This window comes from Podarcis melisellensis, assembly GCF_964234715.1.
Source record: "Podarcis melisellensis genome assembly, chromosome: 10".
NCBI lineage: Eukaryota > Metazoa > Chordata > Lepidosauria > Squamata > Lacertidae > Podarcis > Podarcis melisellensis.
The window spans coordinates 24,765,014-24,781,978 of record NC_138542.1 but is presented as its reverse complement, the minus strand read 5'-3'; the positions used below and the strand labels follow the sequence as shown (position 1 = coordinate 24,781,978).

At 41.8% G+C, this 16,965-nt stretch overlaps 1 protein-coding gene across 5 annotated transcripts in view; it reads right to left on the bottom strand.

Moving 5' to 3' along the window:
- The window catches only part of DOCK4 (dedicator of cytokinesis 4), a 246,183-nt gene that overhangs the window by 73,035 nt on the left and 156,183 nt on the right, over window positions 1–16,965 (bottom strand). For all 5 annotated transcript variants that reach the window (XM_081928903.1, XM_081928904.1, XM_081928906.1 and 2 more), the window contains exons 17-26: window positions 16,519–16,675; window positions 15,121–15,218; window positions 14,920–15,003; window positions 14,726–14,826; window positions 12,489–12,570; window positions 10,600–10,770; window positions 9,797–9,989; window positions 7,882–8,009; window positions 7,270–7,404; window positions 1,576–1,674 (exon numbers count right to left, since the gene is read on the bottom strand). In XM_081928903.1, the coding sequence (XP_081785029.1) occupies window positions 1,576–1,674; window positions 7,270–7,404; window positions 7,882–8,009; window positions 9,797–9,989; window positions 10,600–10,770; window positions 12,489–12,570; window positions 14,726–14,826; window positions 14,920–15,003; window positions 15,121–15,218; window positions 16,519–16,675 (1,248 nt within the window). The remainder of the gene's footprint in view (window positions 1–1,575; window positions 1,675–7,269; window positions 7,405–7,881; window positions 8,010–9,796; window positions 9,990–10,599; window positions 10,771–12,488; window positions 12,571–14,725; window positions 14,827–14,919; window positions 15,004–15,120; window positions 15,219–16,518; window positions 16,676–16,965) is intronic.

Here is a 16,965-nt window from a genome sequence, read left to right as displayed (position 1 = left end):
AGGGTGTAGACTGCATGTGAAAACAATTTCTACCGGATTGGGCTGCTGGCGGGGGACTCACATGATTGAAGGCTGGATGTGTATCATCCAGATGTTTACCCTCAACATTCTGTTACTGACAAATCAAATTATTCTGATTGCCTGCAGCACCTGAAGTGCACAGTCAGCTAGTGGGGCCGTAGCAATTTGGATTGCTACCTAGAATGCCTACATGAGGGACTGGATAGCTCAGTTGGTAGAGCATGAGACTCTTCATTTCAGGGTTGTGGGATCAAGCTGCATGTTGGGCAAAAGACTGCAGGGGGTCAGCCTAGATTACTCTTGTGGTCCCTTCCAACTCTACAATTCTATACAATACAAGGGGTTACGGGAATCCCTTAGACAATTAATGATGAACAATACTATTCCCTGCTCTGTTATGATGTAACCCTATTGCCAGTCTTTAACCTGCAAAGAGGGATGAAGTTGTCAAGATGTGTAGAAGTGTGTCAACCTAGCTGCAAGTCTTCAGACTTTGCTGTGAAACTTCTGCTGGACTAGATCTGTTATCCTAGGGATAGGTACTTTTGAAAAACATGGACTGGCAAAGAGATGGATATCTATTGCCTGAACATCAATTTCCCTGCCTGAAACACCCAAACTAGCAGAACGACAACAACTGAAACAGCCTGATTCCTGGAGGCAGCAAGTCAATATTATTATAGCCTGTAATAAAATCACAGCTTCATAATGGACGTAATGATCTGTGTTCTAGGTCTGGTGGGGTGAAGTCTGTAGCAGTCATGCTGGAAGCTGCTCAGATAATATCCACCCATGTGCACTTCCAGGCTTTTAGCGCATGACATGTTGTTCTTGGGTTCTATATATACACAAATTCATGCATTTTCAATAGTACACAGCTGGCTCTGGTAAGATGCATCTGTCTCCCTCATTACTGACTTGCAGGAGGAATGTAAAAACATTCCTGTTTACCCAGGCATTTGATGGCTAAAAGATACTGTTCCTGGCAACTCTGAAATCATTAGCTGAGAGAATGTGGTGGTTTTAAACTGTTCTTGGAATATTTTTAATTATATTGGGTGGAATTTGGCTAACCAGCCCTGGCAGCAGCACTTCTGCTTGCGCAATAGGGCTTCTGTCCCCCATCCTGCCCTGTGCACATACCTCAAAATTGACCCACTGAAATTAATGAGCATGACTAACTCAGGACCTACTCTGAGGCGAACGGTGAACTGTTATCTCATCCCCAGAGTCATTTTGTCGCAAAGCAAGGATTTGAACCCAAATCTTCAGCAACTGAGCTCGGCAGACAATCCACTTTATCACACTGATCCGTATACATGAGAAACCTTACATTAGCAAGTCACCACTAACCCTAAAACAATAACCTAAGAAAGTTCGGTCATGCTCGATTCCCACTGGGATCAGTGAGCTCATTCAACTGGCTTTGGATTGCGTCTCACAAGCGAATATCAACGGTCGCTTAAGTAAAACAGGACAATCATGAATAGACTGGAAGGGGGAGAAGTTGATGAGAACATTTGTAGATGCTAAAGCACAAGACTTGCTACTTACCCTCAGCTCGTCCCTCGTCTTGAATCTGTCAAGGAGCTGCTGGTAATGTCTGTCAGTCATTTGGCGCAATAATGACAAAAGACATGAAACAAACTCTCCCTGAAAGAAATGGTTTTAAAAGGAAAGGAAAGGCATTACAAAGTAAACACGGTTGTTGTTGTTGTTTTTTAAAAAAGTATGTGTTTTCTATTGATTATGGAGGTATGAGGACAAGCATTATCATCATCATCATCATCATCATCATCATTTATTAAGTTTGTATACCTACTCTATACCTGCAGGCCTTAGTTTAGGGCAGTTCAAAACATAAAACCACAAAATAAAAACACAAAACACATAATAAGAACAAGAACAACCCACTAATCCCCCCAAAAAACATTTTAAAAGGACATTGTTTGTCAATCAGCCAAAGATGTCGAAGAGGAATGTTTTTTGCCTGGTGCCTAAATGTATAATGAAAGTGTCAGCCAAACCTCCCTGGGAAGAGCATTCAACAAAAGAAAGCCCCTTTGCAAAGATGTATCTTAAACCCAACACTGCAGTTCTTTCCTCAGTGTTTTAACAACTGAGTCACATTTCCTGAGCCTGCAGTATAAAAAGGTAAAGGTAAAGGGACCCCTGACCATTAGGTCCAGTCGTGACCGACTCTGGGGTTGCGGTGCTCATGTTGCTTTATTGGCTGAGGGAGCCGGCGTACAGCTTTCGGGTCATGTGGCCAGCATGACTAAGCCACTTCTGGCGAACCAGAGCAGCACACGGAAACACCGTTTACCTGGAGCGGCACCTATTTATCTACTTGCACTTTGATGTGCTTTCGAACTGCTAGGTTCGAACTGCTGGAGCGGTACCTATTTATCTACTTGCACTTTGACATCCTTTCAAACTGCTAGGTTGGCAGGAGCTGGGACTGAGCATCAGGAGCTCACCCCGTTGCGGGGATTCGAACCGCTGACCTTCTGATTGGCAAGTCCTAGGCTCTGTGATTTAACCCACAGCGCCACCCACCTTCTTGCAGTACAGAACTCGCTTATTAGAAAAGAAGTCCAAGTGAGCACTTTGGCACTTACTTCTGAAGGCCGCATTATGCTCAAGGCATTACATGCAACTTTATCACTGGTTTCTTTCTTTAATTAGCAGTGGGGTGAGGAGATATATTTCCATCAGATATTTCATCCCTCCCTTCCTAGCAATGGTCCAGAAAGAAACACTCCCCACCCCACCCTGTTCTGCATGGCTATAAGACTTAATAAAAAGCTCCCATTTGGTGGATATGGATTTCCACCCAAATCATGACTGGAGACCCAAAGGATAAACCTCCCCTCCGCACATTCTGCCGGCCCCCTGCACCTGTAAATAATTAAAGAAATGGAGCTGAATACTATGAATTTTGCATAATGTATAGATTTTGCCACCAGTCAACATGGACAGTGCTGTTAATATTCCAAGAATAAGGATGGCTTATGTTCGTTAAACACAATTTCCATGTTGAGCAAATATCTTATACATTTGGGGCCTTTCAAAACAATGCTAGCACGACGTCTATACCAGTACCAATGTGGAAATGGAAGCAGGCCTCACACCATATTGGATTGATCTTTATTACGGCCATTGGCCCGTCACACGATAGTTTCCCATACCACCATAATGTACTTGAACCTCCAAATTTAAAACCGCCAAAACTTACAAAAAACAGACAAGAACCAAAGCAAAACAAAAACAAAAGACCAACATCATACATTACAATAAATTTGTAACATAAACATCGCCCTATACCAGTACCAATGTGGAAATGGAAGCAGGCCTCACACCATATGTAAGGAAGAACAGTTTATATGGTTAAAAATCTGGTCTAAGTGAATTAAGCTACTTCTCTGATAATAGATCTCTTTCCATTCTATCTGTATACATGCAGATTAGTTATCTTTTGGCTTGAAAACCAATGAAGCAACTGAGCATATATGCAACATAAATGGGCATGTCTTCTACTCGAGATCAGCTGAAATAAATAGGAGCTCATGTAGGAAGAAATCACAGCGTTTGGTGCCCTTTGCTTGTCTTGTCTCGGTGACAAGACTGCATTTAGTACATGTTTCAGGGCTTCAGTCCTACACATACTCAGCCAGGGAGTAAGCACTATTGAACATAGTGGGACTTGCTTGTGTGTAAACATGCACAGGTTTACCCTATAAGCCAGGCATAGGCAAACTCGGCCCTCCAGATGTTTTGGGACTACAACTCCCATCATCCCTAGCTAACAGGACAAGTGGTCAGGGATGATGGGAGTTGTAGTCCCAAAACACCTGGAGGGCCGAGTTTGCCTATGGCTGCTATAAGTCACCATGTGCACTCCTTTAAGTCCCTGACACACAGAACTAGTGAAACACTGTGCAGTCAAGGTTGATGGAAATGCCATTTTTCCTTAAGCTTGTTTCTATAGCAAGACAACTCCAGCTTCTGAATTTGGGATGGAAAGCCGAATCTGGTATTTCTGTGCAAGTCCACCTACATGTCATAAAATGTGCTCATTTATCATTTTGATAAGCATAGAATGGGTTCCTGACAACACATGGGGACCAAACCTGCCACCTACACTCAAACTGGGTGGTGTCTTTCTTCGCAAATATCTCAAGAGCATTTGGCTCAGTAGGTTGCCATAAGCAAGTACAGTTCTGCATGAACTTGCTACATAACAGTATATAATTGCCTTATGCTGTGCGGTGAGTCACTTAAAAATTAAGTGCTTGATGTGGCACTTGAAACTTCCCCGGCTTACACGATATGGTGCAAGGACCCCAAGAGCCTATTCTTTGAGACTGTGTGAAAAATACTGCCATACAGCTTTGTGGAAAGGGAAGCCACCTCTTTCTCCAAAGGAAACCTATTAAAATAAAACTTGCTCAAACTTAAGGCTATACTTATCCCACAAGCCTTATTTAGCAACATTTGCGTATGCGAATTGTTAAACAAAAGTCAATGGACTTATATTCAGCAAGCCTTCAACAACATGGGGGGGGGGAACCTATTGTACAATTTAGCAGTGTTATGAATTTTCAAAACTAAAATGTAAAGAATCCTGAAATCTTATCAGTACATCCTGCCAGAACTACAGCTTGCTGCTAACATCTGCAGCTGTGGTAGTGCAAGTGCTGGACCAGTCTCTTGCCTCGGTGATGGACTGGATGAGAGCCAGCAAACAGAAACTCAGTCCAGATAAGACTGAGACACTGTTAGTTGCTATTTCCCTAAACCGGATGGATGAAGGTTGCCTGCCTATGAAGAGGACACACTCTCTCTGAAGGAGCACACATGTAGCTTGTGGGTCCTTCAGGGTCCTTTGCTGTTGCTTGAGGCTCAGGTGGCCTCCGTGGTGCAGAGTGCCTTCCATCAGCTTAGGCTGGTGGCCCAGCTAAGCCTGGACAGACTAACTACTGTTGTCAATGCTCTGATAGCCTCTAGGTTACTGCAACATGTTATATGTGGGGCTGGCTCTGAAGACGGTTCAGAAACTTCAGCTAGCGCAGAATTCAGAAGCCAAGATGCTCACTGGTAGCATTGCCATATTTCAAAAAGTAAAAACCAGGATACCCCGAAAGTTGCTGAGCCAAAAAACACACGATTTTTTAATTGACTTGTCTAGGATCCAGGACAAAGCGCCACTCCCCACCCACCCGTCAATTCTGCCTTTGAAATCCCGATAATGGGAAAATCTGGACGTATGGCATTGCTACTCACTGGGTTTGAGCATATTACACCGATCCTGGCCTGGCTGCACTGGTCGTCAGTTAGTTTCCAGGACCAATTCAAAGTGCTGGTTTTGACCTATAAAGCTTTAAATGCCGCAGGACCACAATACCTCAAGGGCCATATCTCCCATATGAACCAACATGGACCCTGTGATCATCATCTGAGGCCCTTCTGCATGTGACCCCTCCACAAGAGGCCTGGAGGGTGGCAACACGAGAACAAGCCTTCCCTGTGGTGGCTCCCTGTTTGTGGAATGCTCTCCCCAGGGAGGCTTGCCTGGGGCCTTCTTTGGCCCCAGGCAAAAATGCCTCTATACACAGAATCAGGCCTTTGGCTGACTGCACATTCTACGGCCTTTTAACTGTGTCTGTGAGACAGGGCTTAATGGTTTGTTTTTGTTCTTATTTTATTATGTGTTTTGTGCTCTCATTTTATATTCTTATGTTGTGAACTTCCCTAAAATCTTCGGATGAAGGGTGATATATAGATTTAATAAATAATAGCAAGAAAGGCACGTATTAACTCTGTCAACAGTACTTCAATTTGGGGGGCAATAGAGAGGAGTGAAAAATAAAGTTCTCACATTTTTTATTAGATTACCTCTTAATTTTTCCCCTCAGAACAAAGTAGCATTTAGAATACACTGCTAGAAACCTTTTTCTATCAGGAATATTTTTTTAAATGGGGGAGACTAATAAGGCTGGATGTCAAAGAATGGGTGTGCTAAATATTTCCCTGAAACCTTTGCTATATGAACAAAAATAGGTCAGCTGCTCTTTTAAGAGTTCTTCTGTGCCTCCCACTGTGTAAGATACCTCCCATTTTGACAAAAGCAGAGCACAACCTGACATTATTTCACTTACATAGCTTTTGTGTTGTTCTCTGAGAAATAGGATTTGAACAGCCTAACTCACATTAACCTCTCTCGTATCATTGAACAAAGTAGGACATAGGCTGGTTTTTTACTTACAAGTGACCCAGATACGAGAGAGGTGTATCTCCTTTTTTAAAAAAATAGAAAAGCAGGTGAGGAAAGCTTCCAGTTTCAAAACAAACAGCAGAGGAAGGGATTGCTTAATCCCGTTCTCCTTCCACTATTGGCCCACCATTGGCTATTGCCCTGACTAATCACCCTGCTTTTTCTCTCCTCAAAAACGTAAGACTCCATATCTTTTCCGCTCTGGGTGGGACAGAGGCAATTGGAACAGGATAACAGCAAGAAGTGGAAAACTTGAGCAGCCTCTCCCACGTTCCTACCTGCCACTTGGGATGCTGCTTTTTTGTTGTACATCTCCCATGAATTTTCTAATTTGGCACTCATACTCAAGAGAAGTTTTTGCTTTTGTCTGATCCAGCAGGCTCTCTTTATGTTCCTAATGTTAAGCACTAGACCTGATCCTCAAATGCTCATTGTAGGACCAACTCCCACATGTTTAGCAAATCCTACAGAGGGAACACAGGCTAGTTTTTGGGCCAGCCACAAGGACTGAGGCCGGCCATAAGAATTTTTAGAGCTAGATGAGGGAGAGAAGGGGGAACTCACATTTTATTTTATTATTTATTGGTTAGACTATTTCTAAACCTCCAACTCATTTCAAAAGATGTCATGGCGGTGTACATGACCAATCAAATTCCTCAATATTGAAATTCAATGGGAAGCCTTTGTGCAAATGGATGGCCATTTTTTTTAAATTATTATTATTATTTATACTCCACCCATCTGGCTGGGTTACCCCAGCCACTCTGGGCGGCTTCCAACAAAACACTAAAATACAATAACCTATTAAACATTAAAAGCTTCCCTAAACAGGGCTGCCTTCTCTTTGAAGCACACATGGACCCTACACACAGGGGCTGGAACCCTTTTCTTACCATTTTTATACACAGATACAAATTAGGGGAAGCCATAAATCAAATATTCGATCCAGTTATTTCTACTGTGACACTTACAGTAACATCTTGAAACTGAAGCCTCGTCGCGGACCCTGCTGTTTGAGGGCGGCTTGTGATCTCCAAGATGGTTCTGAGCAGCACATCTAGCAGGCTGTTCACAATTACATCTATTTCTTCCAAAACTGACTTTTCCTTTAGTTTGTTTAAAAAGAAAGAAGAATAAATGGACTGTTCGGGTCAGTATTAATGAAAAGCAGATACATTATTTTCTTAGCCAAATGTTAACTAACTAAACTACTGTTCTGAAGCAAATAAACAGGAAATAGTTAAAAGAAGTAAAACTTCCATCACCCCTGACCATCAGCCATGCTGACTCGGGGCAATGGGGGTTCAGGATCATCTGAATGGCACCAGGTTGGGGGAAAAGGGGAGCTGAAAAAGATTTTAAAGCCAATATTCACCTAGATCAAACACAACCTTAACTGAGCTCTCATTCAATACACTTTTTCTACTGGTTCTTCCAAATGTATAGCCAAGAGAAATCATAACTAAATGCAGAACAATGTGGCATATTCATGAAACAAATATAATTTCACTCCCCTGCCCCCGACAACTGATTTTTCCTTTTACTGTTAGAAGTCAATTCCATATGACGTAGCTCCTACTTACAGAACTATTTTTCTTTATGAGGCAAAAGATGTTGCTTAGGATGTGTGCACACGTGATCAGATCCTTTTGTTCCTGCAGATGTACATAGAGGTGGTGCAAAACAACCGGTAGCAGAATATATCGAGACTCTGAAGGGAAAGAAGAAAACTAGTCAACCAGCTTCTTTTGTGGCATCCCAGCTCCACTCCATTCCTATCCTTTAAAGTACCGTATTTTTTGCTCTATAAGACTCACTTTTTCCCTCCTAAAAAGTAAGGGGAAATGTGTGTGCGTCTTATGGAGCGAATGCAGGCTGCGCAGCTATCCCAGAAGCCAGAACAGCAAGAGGGGTTGCTGCTTTTGCTGCGCAGCTATCTCTCTTGTTGTTCTGGCTTCTGAGATTCAGAATATTTTTTCTCCTCCAAAAACTAGGTGCGTCTTGTGGTCTGGTGCGTCTTATAGAGCAACAAATACGGTAATTAAGAAGCAATTTCATCATCCTGTCCTTTCAATGGATGGGACTATGCAGAACACCACACTATATTACTTCAGTTTCCACATACGGAGTTACTTGATTAAAAGTGTTCCCACAAGAAGAAGCATTTCATATGTCAAGACCTACAGCCTCTCCTTCTATAGCTCACATTCTCTGGATGAAAACATCCCCAATGTGTTGCATTAAAAACAAAAACAACTACTTGAAGATTGGGTTTAATCTCTCAGCTTTATCACGCTTCATCACAATTGCCAATATCTCCAAAGGAAGATTTATGAACATCTGAACTGGGAGGAGGGGATAATATATCTAGTCTAAGCTAATGGAGAGTCAGGAGTCATAAATGAACTCTGCTACATTGCAGAGCCAACCTGGTGCTATGCCACAGAAAACTGAATGCTATACCCAATGGCCCTACTTGTCTCTACTTCTGCAGAAGAAAACACGAAACCCCCCTCAGTGTTATACAAATCTGATTAGCAGGTAAATCTGGCTTTAGAACAGAAAGCTATTCACCACAGAAAGCTTCTTTTGTCTTAGAAGTTTGAACAATCTGTTTGTACAGCCTACGAATTCTTCCCTTACCATGCCATTTTCCCGCACTCAATAGCAAATATCGTTGCAATATTGTAAAGAGTTCATTTTCACCCCCTGAGACAGGGGAGTTTAATTACACTTCAGATCACAGCGAGTCTCGGCTTTACCCCAGGACTTCATGCTTTATTTTTCCAGACCAGCGTACTTTAGACAACTGAAAGCATTTTTAAGTTTTATTTAAAGCAGGGCAGGGGTGGAAAAAGGATTCTCCTCTGGTTGGGACTGAGGGGAATGGGGGGGGACACAGAAAAAGGGCAGTGCAGAAATGGGGATAAAGGTAAAGGTAAAGGGACCCCTGACCATTAGGTCCAGTCGTGACCGACTCTGGGGTTGCGGCGCTCATCTCACTTTATTGGCCTAGGGAGCCGGCATACAGCTTCCAGGTCATGTGGCCAGCATGACTAAGCCGCTTCTGGTGAATCAGAGCAGCGCACAGAAACGTCATTTACCTTCCCGCTGGAGCGGTACCTATTTATCTACTTGCACTTTGATGTGCTTCCGAACTGCTAGGTTGGCAGGAGCAGGGACCGAGAAATAGGAGCTCACCCTGTCGCAGGGATTCGAACTGCCGACCTTCTGATCGGCAAGTCCTAGGCTCTGTGGTTTAACCCACAACGCCACCCGCATCCCTGAAATGGGGATAGACCCCCCCCAAAAAAAACAATTACAGGAATTAAATAGTGCTTTCAACTACACTTGAAAGATCTCCAATGGACATAACATTGGCCATGGGACCAAGTGACCTATAAACAGGGCTTTTTTCCAGTCAGGCCAAGAGTCAGATAATCAGCAAAGTCAAGAGGCTGCTTTAACTACTGACGAATCGTGTGCTTGCCATCCTACCTGGGTTCGTGTACAGTTGGCTCTCTACTGTTTTCCCAATGCACTGGAGTTTGACAGCTTGAAGGGATTCATCTGCATTTGTGATGGTTGGTAAGCTTCCTAGAGTATCACGCACCAAATTTGCAACCTCTCTCACTTCAAATAGCTTCAGCAGCTCTGAGTACACAGCAGGGAAGGAGACAAGAAAGACCGCCTAGTGAAAAGAGGGGAGAAATCAAAATACACTATGAACTTGAGATTAAAGAAATTGGGACAGGTAAGAAATCTGAGCATAAGGATGGGATCTGACTTTAAACTATTGTTAAAACTTTCGTAAATTATCTCCTTTGCCAGAAGAACTCAGCCTGGACTTGGAGGGTGGTGCTTTTATTTTACTTTTCTAAAATGAGTGATATTGCAAATTGCGTTATCATTAATTAACTGCAGTCCTAAACTGAAGACCAGAAAGCAAATGGGGCTATGGTGAAGATGAATAAGGGGAACAGTGCTTAAAATATCCATAGCTACTTGCAGAAAATACAATCAGGTAGTCTGACAATATTCTTGGAAGTGAGTGTGGAACAAAATGATCTCATAGCTCTGCTTGGGCCAAAAGCTTGCTATAGAGGGGAAAATATGCAGCCAGATGTCTGAACCCAACTTCTGCTATCAATATGTCAATAACAAAATGAAGCACATTCTAAGTCATAGCAGCAAGAAACAGTAAATTTATTGCATAAGGAACAAGGCTGCTTTCCCCCCGTATCTGTGACCAGGCAGCGTGAACAGTGGCAACAGTGTAGTGCAAGTGCTTGTTAACTTACTTGGGCTTGAGATAAAGCGCTAGCCCCTTTGGTTTCTTGGGAAAGGAAGAATCGCACAGACATCCAAAGCTCTTGAATACAGCAGCAGAATTCCTCCTCGTTTTGCCCTCCAGTAGCAAGAGAGAACAGCTTCCGAGACTGGATGATATACTTGAATATATATTCTTGTGCCTACACATGCCGAATGAGAAATACACAAGTCTGCATTGTTGGTTCTTAATAATAAATAAATAAAAACTTGGTTTCAGAGATAACTGAATGGTCACTGTTTAAGCAAAGAATAAACCAGGCAATGGAATAGTTTATACCAGGGACAGAACTCTCTGCAGTCAGAAGAAAAACTAATATGAAAAAGGAATAGCAAGCTGAAGGGAACCAGCAGTCGGCCCCCACACCCACATCCCTGAACAGAACCTCATGTTATTTCAGTGAATGATTTTTTATTGGACAAAAATCTGCTTCATTATGGCCCCGGATCACGGCCATGAAGAATTTTCTCCAATCATTGCTATAGGCCGTGACCCACAAATGCCCAGTTCATTCTGTACTTTCACATTATGTGACTAATTTTTTGGTTTCTAGTATGAAGTAATTTGGGGGGGGGGGACCAAAAACTTTTAACATCATCAGAGCTAATTTTTACTGGAGTGTTTTATAATGTTATTGTACTTGTTATATGATGTCTTTATCATAATGAAACCTTTAAAAAATCCTCTGAGCTGAACAGTTTGTGTCTATAAAGCTATTAAGCAATTTTCTTTTATTCACAATCTTTTCACCAGGAAAATAAATGCAAATCCCTTGAAATGATGGCAAAATTGTTTACTTTCAGTTTTCAAATACAAAATGTTAGCCAATTTGCTCCTGTATTTTAAAATTTATGTCCTACAATTAATTGACAGCATCAAGCGGTGGTTTATGCTCTTATCCATACATCTATGGAACTTTAGTAGCTTCTTCTTGTTCTATTGCTATTATATTGCATCACTGATGGAATTATGAGAGCTACGTATTTTGGGTATATCAGTCATTGAAGGACATCTGACACAGGTTTTAGCTAAGTAAATCTAAAACTCCATAAATTGGCTTGCATTATTAACATGGAAACAAACAAATACAAATGGACAAAAATTCATGTGAATATCATCTATTACTTTCTACATGCATGCCAGATTTCCAAAAAGGGTTGTGTCATTCTGTGAGTGAGCTGAGTATGTACTTAGTTTTACATGTTAAGAGCAATTAACCATGGTTTGTTGCTATGCAAATGAGCTTCAATGAGCTCAGGCAAAGGGTTAGGCTTATCAACTCCACTTGCCTGTCTACTCTGCCTATACAGTCAAGAGGATGAATTCTGCCCGGTTTCATTTCCGTTTCGTAGAATCTCAGTTTAGCATTATGCACAAAGCAGGAATCTTGGTTTACATCAAACAATACTTAGTTGTGAAACAAAACAACATCAAACCATGGGTTATGAGGCTGGCTTGTTTAACTAACCATGGTTAGTTCTTAAGGACTGTCCACATAGTGCTCACCCATGGTTTAATATTATGTGCACACCAGCTGTTTGATTTCAAACCACCACCACCCAACCAACGCACAAAGCATTTCCATGCACACACTCGCAGCAGGATGGGTCCCATTATCCTTCTGCCAGCTGCATCCTTCTCCTAAAAGTTACTCCAGAGGGAATTTGATGCTTCAAAGACAAATTTGGAGGATGCATGGAGCCTACCACTAAAAGGAAAAGTGGAAAAGTGCCCTTGCACAAGCAGACACAACCTTATACTATCTTAGTTCCATGTCTTAGTAACTTCAGCTGGCATAAACTCATGTTGATATAGAGAGATACAAGCAAGATTACACACTCCCCTGACAAACTGTGTTACCTTTAATACTTCTTGGTTGTGTGCTTGCCTTTCCACTTCTGTTATCCGATCAACATGCCACTTCAACACCTTTATGAGGTCTCTAGAGTATAACACAAAATTTATTTCCAGGCTGAAGTGTGAAAGACTTAAATAACACACTGGGTTACACGACGTCTAAAACAGATCAAAATAATGTAAGTAATTTATAGTGCAGTCCTAGCGGTATCTACTGAAAACTAAATTTCATTCAATACAGTGGCGCCATGTCCCAGGTAAATGAATATAAGGTGGCAAGCTTAGGTTGGAATCTCAAAGTAATGCCACTAAAGAGCAAATACAAAAGAAGATCCCATTATATTTTTGGATATTTAGAAAAAAAATATGATTTTGTTGTTTACAGTTTCATTTCACAGGAGTGTCTTGAGAGCAGAGTTTCCCAAACTTGGGTCTCCAGTTGGACTACTACTCCCATCATCCCCAACCACTGGTCCTGCTAGCTAGGGACCCAAGTTTCGGAAACCTTGCTTTAGACGCAGGACTCTAGGTCAATGAAAGAGAATACATATCGCATGCAGAATGTCCCAGATTCTATTCCTGGCATCTCCTGATATGGCTGGGAAAGACTTCTGGCTGAAATCCTGAAGACCTCCTGCAGTCAGCAAAGGTGAGATTGAGATTGATCTAAGTGTAGACAACACCAAACTAAATGAGCCAACGATCTGACTCAGTGCAAGATAGTGTCTTAGGTCCCTATGGTCAATGCGCTTGGCTAGCTATGAAAATTTGCAAACATCCCTAGCAAGGGAAATTTAACAAACAAAATACTGGCAACTATCCAGAAAGCCTACGGTTAAATTTACACTCTGTGACAAAAAGCGAGTCCTTAGATATAAATATCTCTTCCTTGGGAGCCGATTTTGATCAAGGGCTGTAAAGTTTAATGCACTTCTTCTTTTACATGAGACTCCAATTTAAGCTTTGTGTCCACAGCGTGTATGTTAAGTGGTAAATTTACGTGTAGCCCCCAAGGCAACAGAGAAGCAGGATGTATCTGTCTAAAGTAGATATGTATCTCCCACCCAGAACAATAGGAAGGCATTCCTTCAACTATCTCCTTTGATCTGCTAATTGTTTCTTTTTGAAATAGCCTTGATCTGGTTATGTGCTCCAGAAACCAAGAGGGGCACAGCTTTAGGACTGCCCCAAAAGGCATTTACAAATACCACTGTCTAGCCTTGGGAAATCCTCCCATTGGGGCCTCCTAACTTGAGACCAGAAATGTATCTGCCACCTAGAAACTGACTGGAAAAATTCTGTTCCGCTCACAGCCTCCCTTCCTGTAACTAGGGAAGAGAATGAGCCATGTATCTTTGCACTTCCTCCTTGTCTTTCGCCTTTTGTCTTTGAGCACCCAACTTCACTGAAGATGCCCAGGGTTTGTTAAGCCAGTTTCACTACCACAACATCCAAACCAGGAAACTGGTTTTAAAACGCACCACAAATCAGAATCTAGTCCTGGTTGTTTTACAATTACGTTTTACAGTTAAATATTTCCTCTTACGTTTTACAGCTAAGTACCGTATTTTTTGCTCTATAAGACTCACTTTTCCCCTCCTAAAAAGTAAGGGGAAATGTGTGTGCGTCTTATGGAGCAAATGCAGGCTGCACAGCTATCCCAGAAGCCAGAACAGCAAGAGGGATTGCTGCTTTCACTGCGCAGCGATCCCTCTTGCTCTTCTGGCTTCTGAGACACAGAATATTTCCCCCCCTTGTTTTCCTCCTCCCAAAACTAGGTGCATCTTGTGGTCTGGTGCGTCTTATAGAGCGAAAAATACGGTATTTCTAGGTGTTAGGACACGGTTAGGGTTTGTTTTAAGGGTCACATATGCATTACACAGCATTATGGCAAAAAGTAGAAAACCATTTAATGGCAATGGAAATAATAGAACTGAACTGATTTCAAGCTGATAGTCTCTCTCTCTCATATATATATTCTCAATCAATTTATCAGCTCATTGGACTTTTATTTTGATCTACTGCCCTTTTATTTAGATCAGTTAATTTAATCCACCTTCAGTCAATTAGATGACCAGTCATTGTACAATGTGCAACCATTTAGTTGCGCTACTGTTACACATACTGCCTGCCCTTCACCAGCAGGTCCCATGGCAGCTTACAACAATTAAAAAAGGTAAATTCTAAACTGATAAAACAGATCACAATCACAGAAGTGGGGTGGGTGTATATACCTTTACCTGTATGCAAGTGCTCCTGCAAAGTGGCTTTCAATGTAGGTGTCCATAACTGGCTTAAAATGGTGAAACTTGCTGTCCTGCAGCAAATTAATTATGTGAACCTAAGAATAACAACAGTGGTGTTTATTAGTGCTTTTGGAAGTCAACTTCCAAAATTAAAATAAGACTGTATGGAATAATTAAGTATACCTTACCAAACAATCAAATACTTGGGAGCCATACTTTTGAGAATTTTCATCTAAAATTCCAAATAAAGTGTCCAGTGTATCTTGGAGAAACTTGATGAAAGAGAAATTTAAGAAATACATGTTTAATAAGCTTTCTTTATTATATAACCTGTTGGGGAAATTACATTTCTCTACGAATGCAAAACAAACAGTGAAAAGAGTCTTTACCTTTACTATTTCTGACCCATCAATTTCTTTCAATTTTGAGAGGCAGCCGGCAATTTTTTCTGGGTGGGCTCGCCACTTAAGAAGGTCAAGCATGTCTCCTACAAAGCAAAGACACAGAGCAACAGAGATGGTGTATAGCTAGATATGCAACAAATGTGTGATTTATCTACATGATGTGGGAGTAGGGGAGTGAAAAGGCAACAGACACAACCCAGCAAAAGTTAGGCGTGTCAAAGTGTCATTGATGTCAACAGCACTTATCAGCAGCTAAATCCCACTGAACCTAATGAAACATACTTATGAATAGATCACACTGGCAAACGTTTATCTTTTTAAAAAAATTCCACGTACAGTACGTCTGCAACTTATGCGGAGGTTACGTTTGGGTAATCATGCCCATAGCCAAAATTGCATATACACAAAACACATTGGGTGCAAAAGCGACTGGGATTGCTGAAGTCTTTTTCCTAGATGTCCTCTCCCCCCCTTTATTTATTTATTATTTTTATTTGCCAAGTATGTAAAGATTAATGCGCACAAGTTAAATGTATGTAAGTTGTGAGCTTGCTGTATTTCGGTAGATCTGTTGGTGTGCTATGCTTAATGCATAGACAAGATTACTAGCCCTAACAGATAACCACACCAAAGTCGTGACTGTATCCTGATCCCTACTAGGATGTTTACCTATCCCTAAAACAAGCTGTTAATGCAATTAATTAACATTAATTATAAGGATATTGGACGCAGGTGGCGCTGTGGGTTAAAGCCTCAGCGCCTAGGACTTGCCGATCGAAAGGTCGGCGGTTCGAATCCCTGCGGCGGGGTGCGCTCCCGCTGCTCGGTCCCAGCGCCTGCCAACCTAGCAGTTCGAAAGCACCCCTGGGTGCAAGTAGATAAATAGGGACCGCTTACTAGCAGGAAGGTAAACAGCGTTTCCGTGTGCAGCTCTGGCTCGCCAGAGCAGCAATGTCACGCTGGCCACGTGACCCGGAAGTGTCTCCAGACAGCGCTGGCCCCTGGCCTCTTGAGTGAGATGGGCGCACAACCCCAGAGTCTGTCAAGACTGGCCCGTACGGGCAGGGGTACCTTTACCTTTACCTTTACCTTATAAGGATATTGCTTTTAAAAAGCAAGAGAACAATTAATAGGCAAATCTAACAGTACTTTTTGATTCCAGGTTCACTATATTCAACCTATGTCAGCTTTTACTTTGCTCTCAAATAGTCCCACAAATTCCTTTAATAGTGTGTTGATAAAACCAATGGTTTATTCAATATCATTTGTGTCTATCTTGCAAAGATTAAAACGACATGTTAGAAGCATATCCCGATTTCAAGAACTTCACCTGTTACATTAACTGGCTGTTACACTGTTTTAATAACCAACATGTTACTTTACCGTTCTGTGTCAGCTTAGTCGAACACAGGAAAGATGTTATCCAAAATGATTCCTTAGTGGTTTTTACTGCTTGGTGGTTATTTGAAAGGAGATGCCCCTTTGAAAAGGGGAATTTGAGGTAGCGACTAGAATCCTGAAGGCTTACATTTTCTTCACACTGGGGGAATAATTAAGTTAAGTTTGCATTTCAACTTGCTATATAAAAATGAGATAAAAACATAGCACAAAGCTGTCACGTAAAACTGTTTTTCTTTGGAGAATGGCATAATGTGCTAATTACCTCTTCCCAATGGGTTTCCTTCATGATCTGTTCCTAACCCTCTAGTACTGTATATTCTCTCTAAACACTGTCCCAAGGTGACTTCATTACATCCCGCGTCATTCAATACCACACACTTTCAGTACCCAGTTCTGCTATCTCTCTTCATCCCAGCCCCACAACTCCAA